This window comes from Phyllostomus hastatus, unplaced genomic scaffold (genome assembly GCF_019186645.2).
Source record: "Phyllostomus hastatus isolate PE091 unplaced genomic scaffold, TTU_PhHast_1.1 phas_contig_524, whole genome shotgun sequence".
NCBI classification, from domain to species: Eukaryota; Metazoa; Chordata; class Mammalia; order Chiroptera; family Phyllostomidae; genus Phyllostomus; species Phyllostomus hastatus.
Genome location: NW_025333900.1, coordinates 13,716,437 through 13,737,243, shown reverse-complemented (window position 1 = coordinate 13,737,243; position 20,807 = coordinate 13,716,437). Strand labels below are relative to the sequence as shown.

General features: G+C 33.5%; 1 protein-coding gene across 4 annotated transcripts in view; it reads left to right on the top strand.

Annotated features, from left to right (window-relative positions):
- The window catches only part of MTF2 (metal response element binding transcription factor 2), a 67,371-nt gene extending 46,946 nt beyond the window's left edge, over positions 1-20,425 (top strand). For 3 of the 4 annotated variants that reach the window (XM_045847154.1, XM_045847153.1, XM_045847150.1), the window contains 9 exons: positions 2,233-2,328; positions 3,275-3,343; positions 4,692-4,815; positions 10,338-10,405; positions 11,947-12,117; positions 16,008-16,113; positions 16,295-16,347; positions 16,456-16,560; positions 18,465-20,425. In XM_045847154.1, the coding sequence (XP_045703110.1) occupies positions 2,233-2,328; positions 3,275-3,343; positions 4,692-4,815; positions 10,338-10,405; positions 11,947-12,117; positions 16,008-16,113; positions 16,295-16,347; positions 16,456-16,560; positions 18,465-18,822 (1,150 nt within the window). In that variant the 3' untranslated portion in view covers positions 18,823-20,425. The remainder of the gene's footprint in view (positions 1-2,232; positions 2,329-3,274; positions 3,344-4,691; positions 4,816-10,337; positions 10,406-11,946; positions 12,118-16,007; positions 16,114-16,294; positions 16,348-16,455; positions 16,561-18,464) is intronic. The other variant, XM_045847152.1, reaches the window with a different exon arrangement.
- Positions 20,426-20,807: the final 382 nt, after the last annotated feature.

Genomic DNA, 20,807 nt, shown 5'->3' with positions numbered 1-20,807 from the left:
ATCACATCACCCCCACTAGGGACCTGGCCTGCAACCCAGGCATATGATATGCCCTGCTGGAAATCGATCCGGCGACCCTTTGGTTTGCAGCTCATGCTCAATCCTGAGCTACACCCGCCAGGGCAAATGTTTCTTCTTTAACTCCTTGGTTGTTGGACTTCCATACAGGTCAGTTTTCTGGCAGTTCTGGTTTTTAATTTGTTGTTGACCTTCTTCTAGTTGTGGGAGGAGGCACAGTATATCTACCTACACCTCCATCTTGGTCAGAAATCTTTTTGTTCACCAGTTATTAAAAGTTACTCTTGAAATACAGTGTTATGATTAGAAATTTCACTGTTTCCAGTACATGGAGTATAAGGGGGTTATTCGAGTTCTGGTCGTTAATGCTTATGTAGTTGCTTATAGGGATTGTATTACCTGCCCCTCTTTGATCATCCCATTATATTCTTTTGGATCATTTAGGGTTTGTATGTGGTCAGCTAATACCTTTAGCTTTTTTTCTATACTAGCTGGTGTTAATCCAAGTTATATATCATATATTTGTACTACATTTAAAAAATATTAGTGAATAACTTTATATTTAACTTTATTTAAATTGTAATTATTGGTTTCTTATATCTTTTGAGACTCTGCTTCTCTTAAGGTGGTGGTATCTTGGAAAATACTGGGACATATAGGTATCCTGATGAAAACATGAATAAACGAATATATAAAGGAATGAAATTTTAGTTCTTCACTCTATGTCATCTCTGTTCTTAGGGAATTTTTTTGATTTAACATTTTTATAATATTTCTCAGTTTTTGGTTACTTACATATTTAAGAAACTGGTTTTTTAAAATCATTTATAAAATAGATAAAATGAACAGGCCTACAAATTGATTTTTCCCTTTACTCATTTATACCTAACATTAAGTTTAAAGCATTATTCAAAATAGGTGGAAAGTGCTACAGACATTATTTTATGAAACAGATCATTCATTGTTCTTTGAGTACCTCGACATGAAATTACATTGTAACAACTCTAACTTCAGCAGCTAGCAGAGTATCTAGAACATAATATTCATTAGTCTTTGATGAATGAATACTTTAATTAGTATCACACTTCTTTCTTGCCTTTATGTATGTGTGACTTAAAATTTATGGGGGGTTCACTTGTTGAGCAAAAGAGTTATTGTGGGAAAAACACATTATTGGGGTGGCAATATATCAAAACCATGTACTAACTGAAAAGAGAGGATATACTCAATTGAAGATTCAGTTTTAGCTTCTTCAGCTCTGTGAAACAGAACCGAATGTTTCACAAAGCCTTTACACCTGGTAGAGTCTTAGATTAGATTTATAGTTATGCTAATTAAATTATTAAATTACTATATAGTCGTATACCACTTAACAACGGGGATACTTTCTGACTAATACGTCATTAGGTGATTTCATCATTGTGTGATGTGATATAAGAGTATACTTACACAAGCCTAGATGGTATACACTTGGGCTATATGATAGCCCATATACATTGCTAACGTATATGTGGTCTGTTGTTGACCAAAATGTTGTTATGCCATGCATAACTGTACTTCTTTCCATTTTAGTGGAAAGCATAATATAAGCACAATGAATATGTAAAGCTGCTTATGCCCATTTGGTATATGGAGCAAACAGCTGTGCATATTAGTACCCTCTGAAACTTAATCTCTTCTAGAGTGTGGTGTTGATATGAAATCCCAGGCTTATTTATTTTTTTTTTTTGTCGTCGTTGTTGTTTTAATCCTCATTGGGGGATGTGTTTATTGATTTTAGAAGAGAGGGAGGGAGATGATTGATAGATAGAAAGATGGAAAGAAAAACAAACATTAATGTGAGAGAGAAACATCATTTGCCTCCTCTACGCACCTAACAGGGAATCAAACTTGGACCTTTTTGGTGTACAGAATGATGTTCCAGCCAACCGAGCCATCTGGCCAGGGCCCAGGGTAGATCTTTTACTAGTGTAGGAACTATGCATTTGTTGACTAAAAATAGATATGTCTCTCTAGAACTTACTAGTCCTCATGAATAAAAGAGAGTGATGAAATGGTCAATATTAATAACCGTTTTGGGAAAGAAAAAAGCTAACACTAAGTGTAGTAGAAATGTGATACTATAGGCAGAACCAGATTCTACAGTATCTCTCTTCTTTTTTAAACCATTTACTTCATTTTAAAAGGTAGTAATTTTAATCTTTTTTCTTATAGCTGGTATTTAAAGATGCTACAGTGCTGCAAATGTAAGCAGTGGTTTCATGAGGCTTGTGTGCAATGCCTTCAAAAGCCAATGTTATTTGGAGACAGGTGAGAAGGGCATTTGAACTTCACTGTTGTTGTTTTCTTTTTTGTTTGTTTGTTAATTTGTTTGTTTTAGCTTTTTAATTGGTTATATTTTCAGTTTTAGATGTCTAGTTTTAACAATGATTTGTAAAGCAGACACTTTAGAGGGAAAATTTTAAATAATATACTTAAATTATATATCATTTTAAAATAACATAATTTTTGTACTTTTGGATGTTATTCCAGAAAGCATTTAAGTATTTGATTAGTGATTGCATTTGCTCATATTGCCCCACAGTGCTCTAACTTATTCTCATTGGTATCTTCCTTTAAAGAATCTCAGAGGGATCATTTGACAGAAAATTGGAAAAGACGAAAGAACCTGATACACACAGTTTATACCTCAGATTTAAAGAATTTCTAAAACAGATTTAATGTGATTTCTGGATTAGGAGAATGTAGAATAACAGAGAGAACTCTAAGAAAAATTAAAGATAGAGCACTAAACTTGGCATCAGAAAACCTGGTTTTAAATCTTGGCTTATGCCATGTACCATCTTTCTGAATTTAGGAAGGTCAACTTGTCTCCCCTGGATTTATTTTACCAGATTGTTTTAAGCATTAAATGTAACAATGTAAATGAGTAGCCACCACAATTCCTGATACACACAAGCCTTTAGTAAAGTATGCTTGTATATGAATCAGTGTATGAACTCTGAAGGTTTCTAATGGTTAAAAAAGGAATGTCTGTTCTCCCCTGATATGAACTATTTCATTATTTGTCATTACTGGAAAAGAAATTCTTTAAATCACAGACAATGTCATAATTCAAATTATATTTTGCTCTATCATTCCTTATGTCACCTTATTCTTTCTGTAGGATATGTATTTGCTGAATATTAGCTTTAATTGATAAATAATTTATGTATACCATTGATTACTCAATATATAACTTTTCCTTTTTCTTTAGGTTTTATACATTTATTTGTTCTGTCTGCAGTTCTGGACCTGAATACCTCAAACGTCTACCATTACAGTGGTAAGTAAGGACATTTCTGTTAAGGAACAAAAGTGTTGTATTCTTAAACCTACATGATGCAACTTTATATATATATTTACTTGGCTTAAATAAAAATTTGATCTTCTTTATGCCTGGTTTTATTTCTTTTATTTATCATCAAACCTGATGTCATCTTCACTAATGATTATCTAGTTTTATTGCTAAAGTAATAAGGCCATTTATTTACTAATGATATAAAATGCAACTTTTAAAAATATTTTTTAGATCTTCAAAACTCTTATTCACATTTCTAGTTCTTTTGGGCCTTTAGAATAGCATATAGTAAAAGAGAAAGCTCTTATTATAAATACTCCAGTTTTTGCTTCAGTGTAGTAATTTTGGAGCATGAGAAATATGATGAATTTTGAGGATTTAATGATAAAATATTACACAGTAGTACCCCCTTATCTGTGGGGAATACGTCCAAGACTCCAAGTGCATGCCTGAAACTGTGGATAGAATCAAACTATATTATACTACAGTTTTTCTTATATATGACTACACCTTACAGCTTCTCTTTGGTGAATTACCAGCGCTACTACTCTTGACCTCTGTGCCCATTGTACAGTAAAATAAAGTTTACTTGAATACAAGCACTGAGATACTGTCACAGTTGATCTGATAACCAAGATGACTGCTAAATGATTAATGAGTAGGTAGTGTGTACAACCTGGATACACAAAAGGATGATTCACAGGTGGGACAGAGTGGGGTGGAACAAGATTTCATTATGCTACTCAGAACGGTGCACAGTTTGAAATTGAGGAATTGTTTATTTCTGGGATTTTCCATTTAATATTTCTGTATTGTGATTGACCACAGGTAACTTAAAACATTGAAAGCAAAACTTATGTTAAGGAGGACTACTGTAGTACATACTTAGAAATTTTTATTAAATGTTCTATATATTTTAGGAAACGATACCACTTGTGCATGTGGTAAAGTCTATAAAGTATGATCTATGCTGTAGTTTATATATGGTAATGAAAACATGAAATTTTTTATTGTGTAAGTATTATACAGCATTATCCAGTTGTTTTGGAGTCAGATTCTTTTTGAATGCGTTTTAAGAAATTATTCAAATACCTTTAGTTTATAGTTACTTCAGGATAACTAAATGTTTAGTAAATGCTTTCCAGTAATTTTCAGTGTAATGATTTATTACATTGTATATATCACTTAGAATATTGACCCTCTGTTCACCTAAATACTCCACATTGGATTTTTCAAATTGGTGGTGTTATAAAAAATTGTGTGATTTTTTTTTTTTTTTAAACAATTACCAAAAACATTGTTTTTGTATATTTTGATTACTTTTGGATTCCAGGGTAGATATAGCACACTTATGCCTTTACAACCTAAGTGTTATTCACAAGAAGAAATACTTTGATTCTGAACTTGAGCTTATGACATACATTAATGAAAACTGGGATAGATTGCACCCTGGAGAGGTAAGTGGTTTTAGACCTAACTATTAGCTACTTGATGTGGTTTGTTTTGTTTTGTTTTAATTAAAAGCAACTAAGGCACATGTATAAGCCACACATCTAAAGTAGAATTTTATTTTTAGTTTAGGGAGAAATAACTCCAGTAAGGTTATCAAGACTGGCCCTTTTCATCCTCTTATATGTTGCCTGTTGATTAGGGGGAAAATGTAGGAGGAGAAAGTAAATTTATAAAGTATTTATATCTTAGTTAAGAGGCTGAGAATAGAAAACAATAAAACTCACAATTAGACTATTTTTAAAGAAATGAGTTCAGTTTATGAATTTCAGGTATCTCAGTTCCAGCCAAACTTCTGATACATATCAGAAGAAATTTATTTCAGCAATAGATACAAATTTTCATTTTCTGTAGTTTGTGAGATAATGTCTTAGATACAGGAAGTTTGAATTTTTTATTCTTTGACAATGTGGAAAGTGTTTTTCTTTTTATTTAAAATTAGGAAAAACATTATAATCAAAACCTTATAACAAAAATATTTTTACTGTTGTGAAGTGCTTTTGCATTTTATTTTGAGCCATCAAATTATCAGAACAATCATTCAAATCATTTCTCATTGTTCATCCTTTGCATTTACAAAAGAAGGAAAAGAAAATGTTCAGACTTCTTAGTCTGGTTGTTTACAGATAAAACTTAGGTTCTAATTCTTTGTTAACTTTCTACATCTTTTTTTTTTTTTTAATCTTTTTTTTTAAAGATTTTATTTATTTATTTTTGGGGAGGGAAGGGAGGGAGGGAGAGAGAGAGAGAGAGAGAGAGAGAGAGAGAGAGAGAGAGAGAGAGAAACATTAATGTGTGGTTGCTGGGGGTTATGGCCTGCAACCCAGGAATGTACCCTGGCTGGGAATCGAACCTGGGACACTTTGGTTCCCAGCCCACGCTCAATCCACTGAGCTACGCCAGCCAGGGTAACTTTCTACATCTTTATATAATAAAGAGACCATAAAATTTATGCGACTTGGTAGTGTTTATTCAGTTATTTCAATTTAGTTCACTTTAAAAAACTTTTGTAGTAATAGAAATTATTCTAGATTACTAAATAGTAAATAAGTCTCTAGTTAACTGAAATTGAATTGCAAATTGAATTTTGTCACTAATTCAGAAAAAGAAATTTGTTTATATTTGTGTTCAACATTTTATAAAGTAGCAATTACTTTCAAAATATGGGAAATACAGTATGCTACGCATATATTATTGGTTAATTGAGTACCTTAGGGTACTCAAGGGTTGTTTTGAACATCAACTCTTATTATACATACTATAGACTATATGACATAGGCACTTAACTTACTCTAAAAGTTTTTCCTCAGAAATGACAGAGCAGGAAAGTAGTTGTGATTTTACTCTCTCAAATATGGGCTTTCCTCCCTTATTCCATTGAGGAAAAAGAAAAAAAAATCTTGTGATGATTTGAGGAGTTTTTTTATGGCATTTTGTTTAAATACTTATACTGGACACCTAGTCACAGGGAGACACGTACTCCTATTTATCATTTCTGACCTGCATTATAACATACTTACATGTGACAGTGGGCTAAAATCATACGGTATTTCTATGTTGAGAAGCCATATAAGTAATTATTTACATTTCTGCTAAAATCATACGGTATTTCTATGTTGAGAAGCCATATAAGTAATTATTTACATTTCTATTTAGAGCAACAGTAGTATCTGTTTAGTGTTCTGTGCTGCTGCTTTTTTTTATTGTATAAAGGAAGTATTGTGACCTCTTTTAATGACAAAAAGAAGTTGCAAAAACACTAAACTTTTGGAGAATATATCCTTTCATACTGAAAGGCAAACTTAACATTTATATAGCGTGTATATTTTTTCACTTGACTACTTTATGATTTCTGTGAAGAGAAGCTGAAACTTATAGAACATATTCTAGAACATATAATTTGATATGTTTCCTTATGTTATTGGTTTTGTTTTTTATATCTTTGAGAGTTAGTGACTTGATGATACAGATTGAATATAGCTATTTTAGAAAACTATGTTTTGAAATATTTTATTTGGGTTAGTAAAAATTTGTGATATAACATTTGAGACCCCAAGTAAAGCTTGCTTAAGGTTTTTATTTAGAATGAGGCATTGCTCCTATAACAGATTTTGGGGGGGAGTTAAAATGAGATACTAATACTTTATGGAATCTGCCTGTTATCATTTGTCTTTGATTCCTAATCTGATTTGAAATTCTAGTTCTGGGAGGACAGTTACTTTTCTGTTAACTGTGGTGATCTTAACAGTGTGTTGAGTATCTCACTTTTGAGGGATGTAGGGGAAAAAAACATAGGTAAAACTTAAATGAAATACTGTGGCAGAAATGATGTTTTGGCCAGACGAAAATGTAGCATAATAGAGGTAGTATATTAAGAAATCTAGTTAACAAAAATACGTGGGGCCTTGAATATTATATGGTAGCATACAGCGTATATGTCTCTATACAAATTACTTAAGATGTTTGTCCTGTTTAAGCCAGTGTGGCATGGAATTCAACGTGAGAAATTGAAGGATGTATTTTGTTGAAGTGGAAGAGTTGGAACTGTACATAATAGCATTTATATCTGTACAGAAATATACAAAGCCCTGAAAGTAAAAGCACGGTGTGAGATTGCTATCTTCTCATACAGATTATTTGATTTACACTATAATAGTTTCACTCTTAGTTTTCAAAATATAGAATGGGATCCCTTCATTTATATGAATTGAAGTACAGTCCTATGTGAAATATAGCAGTAGTGTTAAAGAACTTACCAGATAAAATTTCTGAGAACCATAGAAAATAATTACTAAAGGAAAGATAATAGTTCATTGCGATTCTTAAAAAGTAGAAAGGAGTAGATCTGAGAAATTAGAAAGTCAGTTTTGTTGTTGGTTGTCAGCTAAATTGTAGAGTAGATTTTTCAAATACACAGTTTGTGAAGAGTTAAGAAGCAATAAGAAAATAACACCTGCTATATTAGAATAAATCATGTTAAATACCCTAGATTTTTAAAAATATAATTTATTTATTTTTAGAGAGGGGAAGGGAGGGAGAAAGAGGCAGAGAAACATCAGTGTGTGGTTGCCTCTCGAGTGCCCTCAACTAGGGACCTGAGCCGCACCATCCAGTACCCTGAATTCCTTTTGTCACGATTAGCAAAACTGGTATGGGCATGATGTAGTCACAGTACAACTCAGTTTCATATAAGATAATGAAATGTGAATAAAGTAAAAATTAAGTAGATTTATAACTAATTGAATTATAGTAACAAAAGTAGTAAGTGGCTTGGAAATATTCTTGAGGGAGAGTCTCATGGAGAGCCCCAGGTTCTGTCTTTGTCTCTACTCTCACTATGACAGAATCAAGAGAAAAGATCATTTTGAACATTGAGCTGCAAACAAAATCAGATTAACAAGTTACAAAGTTCTGCTCTTTGATTTAAATATACAAAAAGTACGAAAGAAGCATGTATGATAGGGGATACTTGATTTGACAGAACTTCATTGATCAGATTTTAGAGTTGGGGTGGGGATGGGGGGAGGATGAGGAAAGATAGAATTAGTTAGCCAATGCTTAACATGAAATACTTTTGTGGTGTTGCTGCTAAAAACTTCAACCTAATCTTATACTTAGACATGATAGCTGCTGTCAAATATTTGAAGAACTATCTTATAAAAGAGGGAATAGAAGAATTCCAGGAAGGAAAGTTTCGTGCACCTATGGAATGGGCTCTCTCAGTAGGTGCCTCATCAGCTTTCATCAATGGTAATAGTTAAGCCAAGGTTCAATGACATTTAAAGTCTCTTTCAAGCTTTAAAGTCTGATTCTGTTATTTTTGCTTTAATAGAAATTCTTTATCATTAGACACTTCATAAATTACAGTAGGAGGAAATGGTAGAATGATATGGAGGAGTGAGCACAAAACTGCCCTTCCTCCCCCTTTTTTTTTTTAGCATTCAGCATATTGGCACAGGTTGGTTCTCAGTGAATGGTGCATGAATGCATTTATTGTCACTTGGGTTTAGGGTCTAGCTCTCTCACTAACCAGCCCTGTGAATTTGAGCAGTGCATTTAATCTCTACATATGTTAAATAATAAAGAGTTGTAGATGACTTTGCAAGTCTCTTTTACCTCCAGCATTCTCTTTGGCAAATTTGTTTGCTCTTTTTACTAGAAGCAGTTCTGAGGTTTGGAAGTTTTAACTGATAAATAACATACGTGGCAGAATTTTGAAAGTCAGCTGTGATATTTTGGAAGTTTGGTTTTTTTGTTTGTTTGTGGGTTTTTTGGTTTGTTTTTTTTATTATTATTTTTTTGTGGCTTTAATGGAGAGTGGCCCTTTTGTAATTTAGATTCCACCCCCCCTTCTGGTGCCACAGTGTTTAAACTGAAGAGACAGAAATGACTGTCTGCGGGAAACCCTTTTGAAACAAAATAGAATATTTTATAGAATTTAATTCAAATTTAGTTAGATTTTAAAATGGTTTTGACGATAAAATAATTGCTGAGCCAATTGGGGTTTTAGGGCTAGGTGGAGTCTATAATTGTTATAAAATGAAATCCCCAAATTTCAGTTAAAAAAACTTTTTAAAAAAGACTTTTATTCATTTGTTGTTTTTTTTTTTTAAGATTTTATTTATTTATTTTTAGAGAGGGGAGGGAGGGGGAGAGAGAGAGACAGACAGACAGAAACATCAATGTGCGGTTGCTGGGGGTTATGGCCTGCAACCCAGGAATGTACCCTAGCTGGGAATCGAACCTGGGACACTTTGGTTCCCAGCCCGTGCTCAATCCTCTGAGCTACACCAGCCAGGGCTCATTTGTTTATTTTTTAAAGAGAGGGGATGGGAGGGACAAAGAAAGGGAGAGAAATATCAATTGGTTGCCTCTCTTACCCATCCCAAATGGGGACCTAGCCTGTAATTCAACCATGTGGCCTGACCAGGAATTGAACCATATATACTTTTCACTTTGTGGGGTGATGCCCAACAAACTGAGCCGCATGGGTCAAGGCCCCACATTGTACAGTTTTAAAAATTATAGCAATTACCGGTTTGTACTAATACTAGAAGTACAGTTAGTGAAATGTTATGTTTATTATTTTTATATTCCTCATTATTCATATCTGCTATCTATTAGAAGCTTTTAATGGTTGATATTACTATAATTCAAATGTATTATTTTCCTAGGTTATAAAATGAAAAATTTAATGATAACCTCATTTTTGTAGTGTTACATGGCTTATATCAATAATTCTTTCAGACATATAACTTAATCCTTACAATTACTAGTAAAGTAACTTGTGTGGGATTTATACTCCCCTTTTTTTTATAGATGAGAAAATAAGCCTTGAGAGGTTAAGCAAACTTAGATCTTCTATCAGTCAGTACACTTCTCTTTTGTGTTACATTGCCTCTACCTAGCACCTGTGTATTACTAATTGATGAAATTATACTATGTTAAATTGTTTCTTGATACTTCACAGCTGGCAGACACACCAAAATCTGAAAGATACGAGCATGTTCTGGAGGCATTAAATGATTACAAGACAATGTAAGTTGATTTACTTTATGTATCCCTATGAGGGAGACATTTATTAAGTATAAGAATAATGACATTGTTTAAGAATTGTGGGATTTGTGTATAGAACTAATACATACAATGTTAACATTTCTAATTTCCTATTCTCTTTCAGTTAGAGTACAGCACTGATTCTCAAGGATTGGAGAAGGGAAGAGCAATCCTATAGGAATGGGGTGTGGGAGGTGACATATCAGTGTCTCAGGGGAATTTGGCCTGCTCATTTGAAAAAGTGTAGTCAGTAATGACTTGTTTTTATACTGCACTCTACTGAAAGTAAAATAAAATCTTGTTAGCCGGTGGAAATATGCAGAAAGTAGGGGAATATATGGTAGAGAGAATACGGGTTTTTAAATGAGGTCTCTTATGGTTTTAAAATTAATTATTGCCATCAGTTATAGAAAAGTAGTATTAGTGGTCTGAGTTTTTGATAATGAAGTTATATTGTTTAATATTTTCTTATCTGGATCTTTCCTTTGTTTAAAAAACCTAGCATATCTATATTTCTTAAAAATATTTTCAAAATACAATAGAAATACATTTTTAAATGTTTATGCTGCCTCCAACCACTGAGTTACATTGTAAAATTTCTGTAACAAGTTGCTGTTTTTGTACTTGACTGCATGCTTTTCCTCATTAAAAAAAATGTTATAGTTACTAACAGCTAGATCTTTAGACCAGCTCAAAAAGCCATAAAGTATCTGAGCAGTTACTGTGTTGGTAAAAATACTTCATGGGACAATGAATTCTGTAAGTTTAGGGTTCCAGAAATACATGTGTTCGTATTATAGAAGAAATGGGAGCTTCCCCCTTTTCACCCCTGCATAAAAGAAGAACAATACAAGCATTTAATGGTGGTTCTGTGGCTAGACAGGCAGAGCTCAGACAGATTGGAGTGTTTTGGAATAAGGACCTTAAACGCTTTTGGGAATGGTGAAGGGCATGTTTTTCAGAGATCCAAGCCCACACTGAAATAACATTTCTTTGCTCCACGTTATTTCCAATTTTAGATCTGACACACTAGATATTCCTTTTATGTTCTGGGCTTCTAGAACTGGTTTCCTACTTTCTTTAACCATGCTATTACCTATTGTTTTCTGGCCACAGTTTCTCACAGATACATTCTCAAATACAATTCTTCTTTTCTTACACTTTTTTTTTTTTTTTTTGGAGATATTTTTAACAGAAGGCACTAAGATATGGAAAAACATACTGGAACTAGAGAGCTAACACTCTATACTCTCCTTTAAGAAGTTAGATGCCATGTTTTAAAAAGAAGGTAGACGGGTGGTCTTCCCTCTTCCTTCTGATCCTATCCCTCCCTCCCTATTCTTCCATCATATCCTACTGTGGACTGGCCCTGGGGCAGATAAGAATCAAGGAAAGCAAGGGGAAGGAGTGAGTATTGGGTGGACTTTCATGTATAAAGGCTTTATATCTGAAAGTTGAGTTATGGTCTGCCATGTATATATGTTCAGCTTTAAAATTTTTAGTTAATTTTTTTAAAAATTTAGGTTTATGTCTGGGAAGGAAATAAAGAAGAAGAAGCATTTGTTTGGGTTGCGAATTCGTGTTCCTCCTGTGCCACCAAATGTGGCTTTCAAAGCAGAGAAAGAACCTGAAGGAACATCCCATGAATTTAAAATTAAAGGCAGAAAGGCATCCAAACCTATATCTGATTCAAGGTAAAAGTTGTTCTGTGGCTTAGTTTTTTTCTTTAGCTTATTTGTAACTAAAAATGTGTGTCATTTAGTCTCATTAGTATATTTGAAAGTACAAGTGGTAGTTACCCTGATTTGTTTTACTGTTTATAATTTTTTGCTTAGACAAGATACAAAGAGTTAATGCTAGATGTTTATTTATTTTAGATCTTAGGTTTTCCAAGAATAAGCCCGATTGATGTGGTTAGCAAACAGCTTGAGTACTGGCCTGTTTATTTGTTTGTTTACTTCTCATTTATTCATTCCATTTATCAAGCCTCTTAAACTATCTAAGTACTGGGGATATAATAACAAAACAGGACAGACTTCCTATCTGCCCTGATGGGGTTTACATTGTAGTGGGAAAGAAAGTGATAAAATAATTACAGATCATGCTAGTGCCATTTTGGAAATAGCATACAGATTTAGACTATACTGGGATGGATAGAGAGAATTGGGTCTAGTTAATTTAGGAAGGAGGATTGAGGGAGGCCTATTTGCATTGGAACTTTAAAAATGAGGATGACTTAATAATGTGAAGAACAAAGGGAAGGATACTCTAGGTAGCAGAAATAGCAAGTATGAAAGCTGTGAGGCATGTTCTGGGAACTCTTAGGAGGATTTTGAGGTAAGAATTAGGGTTGGAGAGTAGCATCAAGTGTTGTAAAGGTTGGGTGGGGTGTGATTATATAGTCTTTCAGGTATCATAAGGACTTTTGGTTGTTTCCTACAAATAATGGGAAACTATTTAAAGATGTGAGGATTGGATTATCCTTTAAAAATACCTCTTTGGAAAAGATAGGTATAGAGGTAAGACTAGAAGCAAGAGAAAATTAAATTAAGACCCTTGAAGTTGTCTAGGTAAGATACTGCTTGTGCAGTGGTAGGTAGTCACAGTGAAGTGGAAAAAAAATAGATTGAGGATCTCTATTGGAAGCAGAATTTATTGGCTTTGTAAATGAATTAAATTTATGAAAGAAAGGGAAGAATGAAGTTAAACAATGCTTAGATTTCTGACTTGAGCAACTGGTGAGTAGTGGTGTCTGTTACTAAGATCTGAAAGAACAATTTGGCAAGGTGAATGAAGCATTCTTCTGTTTCATACTCATTGAGTTCAGGATTCTTAAGGGGGATTTCTAAGTGATGATGATGTTAGGTATAGGCAATTGGGTGTGTAAGTCAGGAACTTAGGAGAGGTCAGGACACATGATATAAATTTGGAAGCCGTGAGAATGAATGAAATTACCTAAGGAGCAAGAAGAGAGAAGAGACTGTGGCCCAGAACAATGCACTGATTTTATTTGGAGATTTGGAAGAGGTAAAATAAAAGAAAGAGACTAAAAAAGAATGATCGGTGACACAGGAGGAAACCAAGAATGTTTAGTGTCACGAAAACCAAAGAAGGTAGTGTTTCAAGAAAGATGGGTGTGTTAAACAGTATTGAATGCTACTAAAAGGTGGATTAAGATGAGAGAAAAATGTTTATTGGATAACATTCTGTTATTAGTGAGTGACCTTGACACAATTTTTTTGAGAGGTAAAGAAAGAAGTCAGATTGAAGTGGGTAGAAGTGTGATTGAATCTGGCATTGCCCAATGTACATGTCAGAACTGGGCTTTTTCACAAATAAGAGGCATAGGGAGGTTCCAAATTGATAATAATAAAGGAAGAGGAAATAATCTTTTAAGAATTCTGAGTGAGAAAGGAGAAAGTGGAATGTTTCTTCAAGTCTCAGAAGTAGTTTTACTGTGAAGGGATGTAGACAAATGAGACTGAAGAGGGATAAGGGAGTAATCAAGTGATCGTTTTTTAATAGGTGGAAGCTAATTGGAACTTTTTTTTTTTTGGTGCTAGTAGGAATAATACAGTGGAAAGGAAGAGATTGGTGTAGGAGATAGGGGAGGTAATCAAAGATGTTGTAAAGTCTTTGAGAAGCCAAAAGGGAAGGGATTTTAGAGCCTAAATGTGGGAGTAGCCTTTGAAAGGACTTACACCTTTCTGTTGAAATGGGTGAAAAAAGGAGGTGGGTACAGATGCTGGTTCTCTTGTAGATTTGCCATTCAGAAGATGACTAAAGTTATTGCTGATGGCCTCTATTTTCTCAATGAAATAATGAGGTAAAAATAACTGAGAAGGAAGTGTGAGGAGCAAATAAAAGGTATGAGGTAGTCATCTTGGAGAGTAAGAAAATGTAATTACAGAGGGTTGACACTGCTTCATATCCATTTGAGTTTATAATAAAGTAGGTACTACATCAAGATTTTTTTGCCCTGAAGGAAAGAATATGCGTTCTTATTACTTACATATTTTATTAATCATTTGCTAGCAGTTGCCCATATGATAATTAGGAAGAGGTTTGCACAAATTTTCTTTCTCATTCCTATCATGAATTTAATAGGACACTCCATCTGTGGTAGCTATCAAGTGATTTGATGCCACCAAGTAATGGTTGGGCTTTCTTTAAAGGCATTCTTAGTTCTTTCTGGGCCCCATGTATGAACTGGTCCTTTTAATCAGAGAGTACTATTCCTTAATCTAGGGATTGGTCTTTTATAAATGTTATATGGTCATCTTTCAAAAAAGATGTATGCTCTCTCCAACTTATGCTTGAGACTTTTGATTATAGTTTTAGTTATGATTTGTTCCTCTAGCTCCCCTACTTATATATACTTCCACCTTTATTCCCCAATCTTAATTTGGTATCTGGAGGGATAGTCTTTCCTACTTTTCTCCATTTACCACTTCCAGCCTATTGTATATTATTTTTCCTTTTTGTTTTAATTTAATTTTCCTGGGTAACTTTCTTATAGCACTTTACCCATTTTATTAGCTTTCTTGTATACACATTTGTCACCTTCTAAGTATATTGTGAGCCCCTTTGCACAGGGAACATCTTGGTATTCCTATTACTCCTTTATATGATAATGTTGAATAAAATAGATATTTTGTATATTGATAGTTACCCTTTTTTTCTTCTTCTTTTGTACTAATTAGGGGTGTTCTTGACTGTTGCTTTATTCCTTGGTATTGCTTGATATTTGTCTTTATATTTCTTTTTTTTTTTAAGATTTTATTTATTTTTTAAAGAGGGAAGGGAGGGAGATAGAGAGAGAGAAACATCAATGTGCGGTTGCTGGGGGTCGTGGCCTGCAATCCAGGCATGTACCCTGACTGGGAATCGAACCTGCAACACTTTGGTTCTCAGCCCGCGCTCAATCCACTGAGCTACGCCAGCCAGGGCTTGTCTTTATATTTCAAAAATGGTTTTCTAGGTCTTTCTTATTTTGCCCTTTGAATGACTCACTTACTGCCCAATATGAAGGATTCCTTCCTCCTTTACCTCTGACACCCTGGGCTTCATTCTCTTTCTGATGAGCATTATTCAAGAACTATACTTCCAAGTTTTATATATATAAAATTTGGATATATACATGTAAAGGCAACCTTTATTTACAGACATTATATTTTAACATAGATACTTCCTGGCTATATGAGGCTAACTACTGAATTCCTAAATACTTTTAGTAATAAATCCTTGGAACTTTTAGGAATTCTGAACTCTTCCATTCTAAATAGTTTTTTTTCATTTTTTTAAATTTTTAAGTGGTATGTATTTTTTATAAGTGTATTATAGAAATTTTTATTAAATCTTTTATGTGTAAATATCTCTAAATCAAGAAGTATTTATTTAAATTAGAATTTTTTATTTATGTATTTGAATAAACTTGTAGATTGAACTAATTTATTGTTATTTTATATTACTATTATAAAAATAACATAAGTATAACCTAATTATATAAGTAGATATGTGACTGTATATAATCCATTTTCCTTCTTTATGCAGAGATTAAATATACAATAATTTTATATTTCAGGGAAGTAAGCAATGGCATAGAAAAAAAAGGAAAGAAAAAATCTGTAGGTCGTCCACCTGGTCCATATACAAGAAAAATGATTCAGAAAGCAGCTGAGCCACCTTTGGTAAGAGAATATGTTGATGTATGTTCTCAGAGAAGGGTGGTTGAAATAACTGAGAGATTAGTAACTTTTCAGCTTACTTTAGAACCATGCTCTGTGTGTGTGTGTGTGTGTGTGTGTGTGTGTGTGTGTGTGTGCGTGCGCGCGTGTATTTGTTTGTTTATTTGTTTTTTGTTTTTTCCAGGATAAGGAACCAATTTCAGAGAACCCTACCTTGGATTTACCTTGTTCTATAGGGTAAATAGAAAGTTATTTTCTCCTATTCTAGGAATTTTCTTTTATGTGAAATTAGTATTTCTATTGTTATGTATTATAGTCGTTTTACCATTTAATTTTTTTTCTCAGGAGAACTGAGGGAACTGCACATTCATCCAATACCTCAGATGTGGATTTCACGGGTGCTTCCAGTGCAAAAGAAACTACCTCGTCTAGCATTGCCAGGCATTATGGGTAGATATTTTATGTTCTTATTTTTTGTTAATTTTCCTGTAGACTCTTTTCCTTTGTGAAGTGATTAATAAATTTTTTTTCTAATTGAAAGTGATACAAGTATGTTTTTCACCCTTTGAAAAGCAATCCATATATTGATTCCTTAGGTGGTTAATATTCATTTGAATAATTGCTTTTTTTTTTTTCCCAGAGCCCAAGCGTTCAAATTTTCAAATATGTTAGAAAACGTGCTATGTGCACAGAGAAGAGAGGTGTATTAGAGTTTATAGGCTGGGCTTTTTTTTCTGAGAGACCTTTTCATGTTTTTAATACACAAGAGTGCCTTGCTTTAGAAAGGCTTGATTGTTATTATTATTATATATTTTTGTAAGTTACCATTGGGAATATAGTAAAAGGGTTTTTAGGCTCAGGATTTTTATCAGTAGCAGATTTCTTTAATATTTTATTTAACCTAACTCTTCAGAAGGATGACTTTTCCCTCAAATGTAATTATCAGTTATGAAAAGTTTCGTTTACTTGGGGTCAGAGTTATAAGCTTCCAAGTTTTATATTATTTTTTGTTTAATTTTTGTTCACAATTTAAGAACTTCTCTTATAAATTATATAAAGTTCTAAGTATTTAAAAGCTTAAAATGTAACATTTTTAAATGAATCATGAATAATAGTAAGGTGCGCTATTTTTGTCTTTTTACCAAGTATTATGCTAAGTTTTTTTACATACTGTCTTAGTCAGTTTCTTTTTTACCCTCACCTGAGGACATGCTCATTGATTATAGAGAGAGGGGAAGAAAGGGAGAGAAGTATCAATTCGTTACCTCCAGTACTGGCCCCACCTGGGGACCGAACCTACAATTTAAATATGTAATGTACCCTGACCAGAAATTGAACCCAGGACCTTTCAGTTTACAGGACAATGCTCCAACCAACTGAGCCACACTGACCAGGGCTGTCTTATAATTCTGGAAACAGTCTTTTGATTTGTAGGTCCTGTTTTTTTTTGTTTTTTTTTTTGTTTTGTGTGTGTGTGTGTGTGTGTGTGTGTGTTTTCCATTTTACAGATAAGGAAACTGAGACTTAGAAGGTGTTAAGTAACAAGCCCAATATAGTGTGATTAGCAGGTATTCAAAATAACAGAGCCGGGATGTTAACCCATGTAGTATGATTGTAAAGTCTTTGAATTTAGCTGTTATGTTCTATTCTCCCTTTGTTAATAAGGCCATAAAATCATTGACTTTTTAAGGCAAAAAGGACCTCAAAGATTATTTAGTTCAACCCCTTCGCTTAACCTTTTTACTTAAGAGAACATAGAAGATAAGAGATTTGAATTTGGCCAGTATTATATAGAGCTACACCCAGTATACCCTGACTTCTAGTTTGTGTTTATTGCAGTTCATTTCATTACTTTACTAGGCCTAGAACTGATAATCAGACACCCTTTATTCTAGTTTTATAATCTCTTTAAGCATGTGGAACAGTGTCTTATACATAGTAGGTGCTTATTAAATAGTTGCCTCATTGAATAAAGGAACTGAGTTTTTTTGTGTGTGATTATATGTGTTTTTTAAATGATAAAACCATTGACAAAACCTGACTTATTATTAGGTCCTTTGGTAAGAATTTAACTCAGCCTCATAATTCAAAAATTTCCTGTGATTCTTTTAAGCTTAATAGAACATAGTTAAGGAAGAAAAGCTCTTCATAGGCCAGCCACAGAAGATGATGGAGTCTAACACAGGCAAACAGTGATCCATTTATATAGCATTTATTGTTTTGATTTGGCTAATTTTTGTCACCAGGGTATATACTTATGACAGAGTGATAGAAAAAAATCAGGGAACATGTTCTGTGTGCATTGGATGCTTTATAAACTTAGCGACAACATTGGCTTCTTTTTCCTTCCATAGTTTGTCTGACTCCAGAAAAAGAACTCGAACAGGAAGATCTTGGCCTGCTGCGATCCCACATTTACGGAGGAGAAGGGGTCGTCTTCCAAGAAGAGCACTCCAGACTCAGAACTCAGAAATTGTAAAAGATGATGAAGGCAAAGAGGATTACCAATTTGATGAACTCAACACAGAGATTTTGAATAACTTAGCAGATCAGGAGTTACAGCTCACTCATCTAAAAAACTCCATTACCAGTTATTTTGGTGCTGCAGGTAGAATAGCATGCGGTGAAAAATACCGAGTGTTGGCGCGTCGGGTGACACTTGATGGAAAGGTGCAGTATCTTGTGGAATGGGAAGGAGCAACTGCGTCCTGACTGTAGGACTGAACATTATGTTCACTGCACTCTCACTCTCTGTAGGTACAGTTCAAAACCCTAAAGAAGCCTGGCTTTTACTATGTTTCTTTAAAAAAGTCAAAAAATTCCCAAAAGAAGATGATACTAGCCTTAACGAGTGTGTACCTGTCAATGTTATGGATACTGTCATAAAAAGATATCTTTTAAAAATCAGAACAGAGACTTAATTTTTTTAATCTTAAGATTTGTAGAATGTTTCTAGGATAGGATATTAAAAATGATTCAAATCCATGCATGGTGTTAGATAATTTTTCTAATTATTCCATTGAGTCAGATTTTGTGATTAGTGAGTATCAGCAAACAGATCATGTAGTTAGATAGCACAAGTATTTGAAAAAATTGTCTGTTTTGTTACCAAAATGTTGGAAAAAAATTATTTCAATACCTTTTAGATTTCATAAAGTGCAGTGTATATAATGCCTATTAAAAGACTGTAAAATATTGAAATTTTCTTTCAAACAAAATGTAAAAAATATATTGAGCCTGTAAATTGCTCTGTGACTAGACTTCATTGTCGTCTTAATATATTCTTTGCATGTGCATATATATACACCTGTGTATATATATGTGTGTGATTATGTGACCTATGCAATACAAATTATGGGAATGGGCAGCTTTGGAGTATATATCCCATAATTCTTTTTTCAGGAATAGTTGCAGTATTTACACAGCAGCATTTCTTCTCAGGCTTTTATTGGGTGCTGTTGCTTGCTATGTATGAAGAGAAATGTCAGATGAGTTTAGTGTGTTCTGAAAAAGGGTGTGAACAACATTGTTCATGGGCTTTTAGATGCTTTTCTCTTTCAGTCCTTGTAACTCAGCTGTTCAGTACCTAAAACAAATTCAAATAATATGAACATTATCTCCTACTAGAAGTGACGTTTTCAAGTTTTCATGGCACATTATGATTGTAAATGTCTCTCAGTTTTAACAGTAAGTCTATAGGAGTCCCGTGAAGATTCCTGAAATGTCTGTAGTAACTGTTAGTCATGTTGAATAAGTGTAGTATGAACAAAGTATTTTATTGCACAGGGTTAACAAACAGTGTGTCGCCTGCCAGGGCTACACCTGTTTTATTACAACATTACCTCTTGTTTTTATAAAATGTACCAAGATTTAAATTGATAACTTTATTTTACATGTAAAAAAAAAAACATTTTCTTTTATCACCAGTGTTAGAGTTGTCTTCTGATTTATTTTTCTTTTGTTTTTGTTTGTTTTCTTTTTTAGCCAAAGAGTAAACAGAAGAATTATCTCATTTTGGTGGCTATTCATTGTATTCTTAAAAGTGATTGGTGGATTTTAGCCTAAAAATTGGGGAATTTGCTGCCAAAATGAAAAATATAAGTGTAGTGATTACAGAGTGGTAAAAATGTGGGTTAGTACTTATTTATTCCATTGATTGATTATTTGACTGTTTATAAAGAAAGTTGCTTTATTTCTTTAAACATCTTCAAAAGATGATCTTTTCTTGTCATATTATAGCCAAAAGAAGCAGAGAACTTCGTTGCCCTGCGTTTGGTTCCTGGTTGGCCAGGTATAAATGAGCTTTACAAAAGTGCGAATTAAAAACTGTCACTTCTGTTTACCTCCACCAAAACTTGATTTCCCCCTAGCTATTAATTTAAAGTTGCCTTTCCTGCAGCTGCAATATTTTGAATAACACACAGAGTTTGTGTTGATTTTGAATGTTTGTTTATATCTAGGGGTAATGGAAAATGTAAATCCCGTGTAACCTTACTTACTCCACTTGTATCATATTTCATTCTCCCCAAAGTCCTTTAATTCTAACTGAACACCAGCAGTATTTTTAGTAACTCTTTGGCATACTTGGAAGATGATTTATTAAGCTGAACTGTCTTTAGACGTAAATATTGTGAATGTCTGTTTTTATTTTATCATGGTGGTTCACATGGCTCTGATGTTCAGTTTGTATTTTTGGA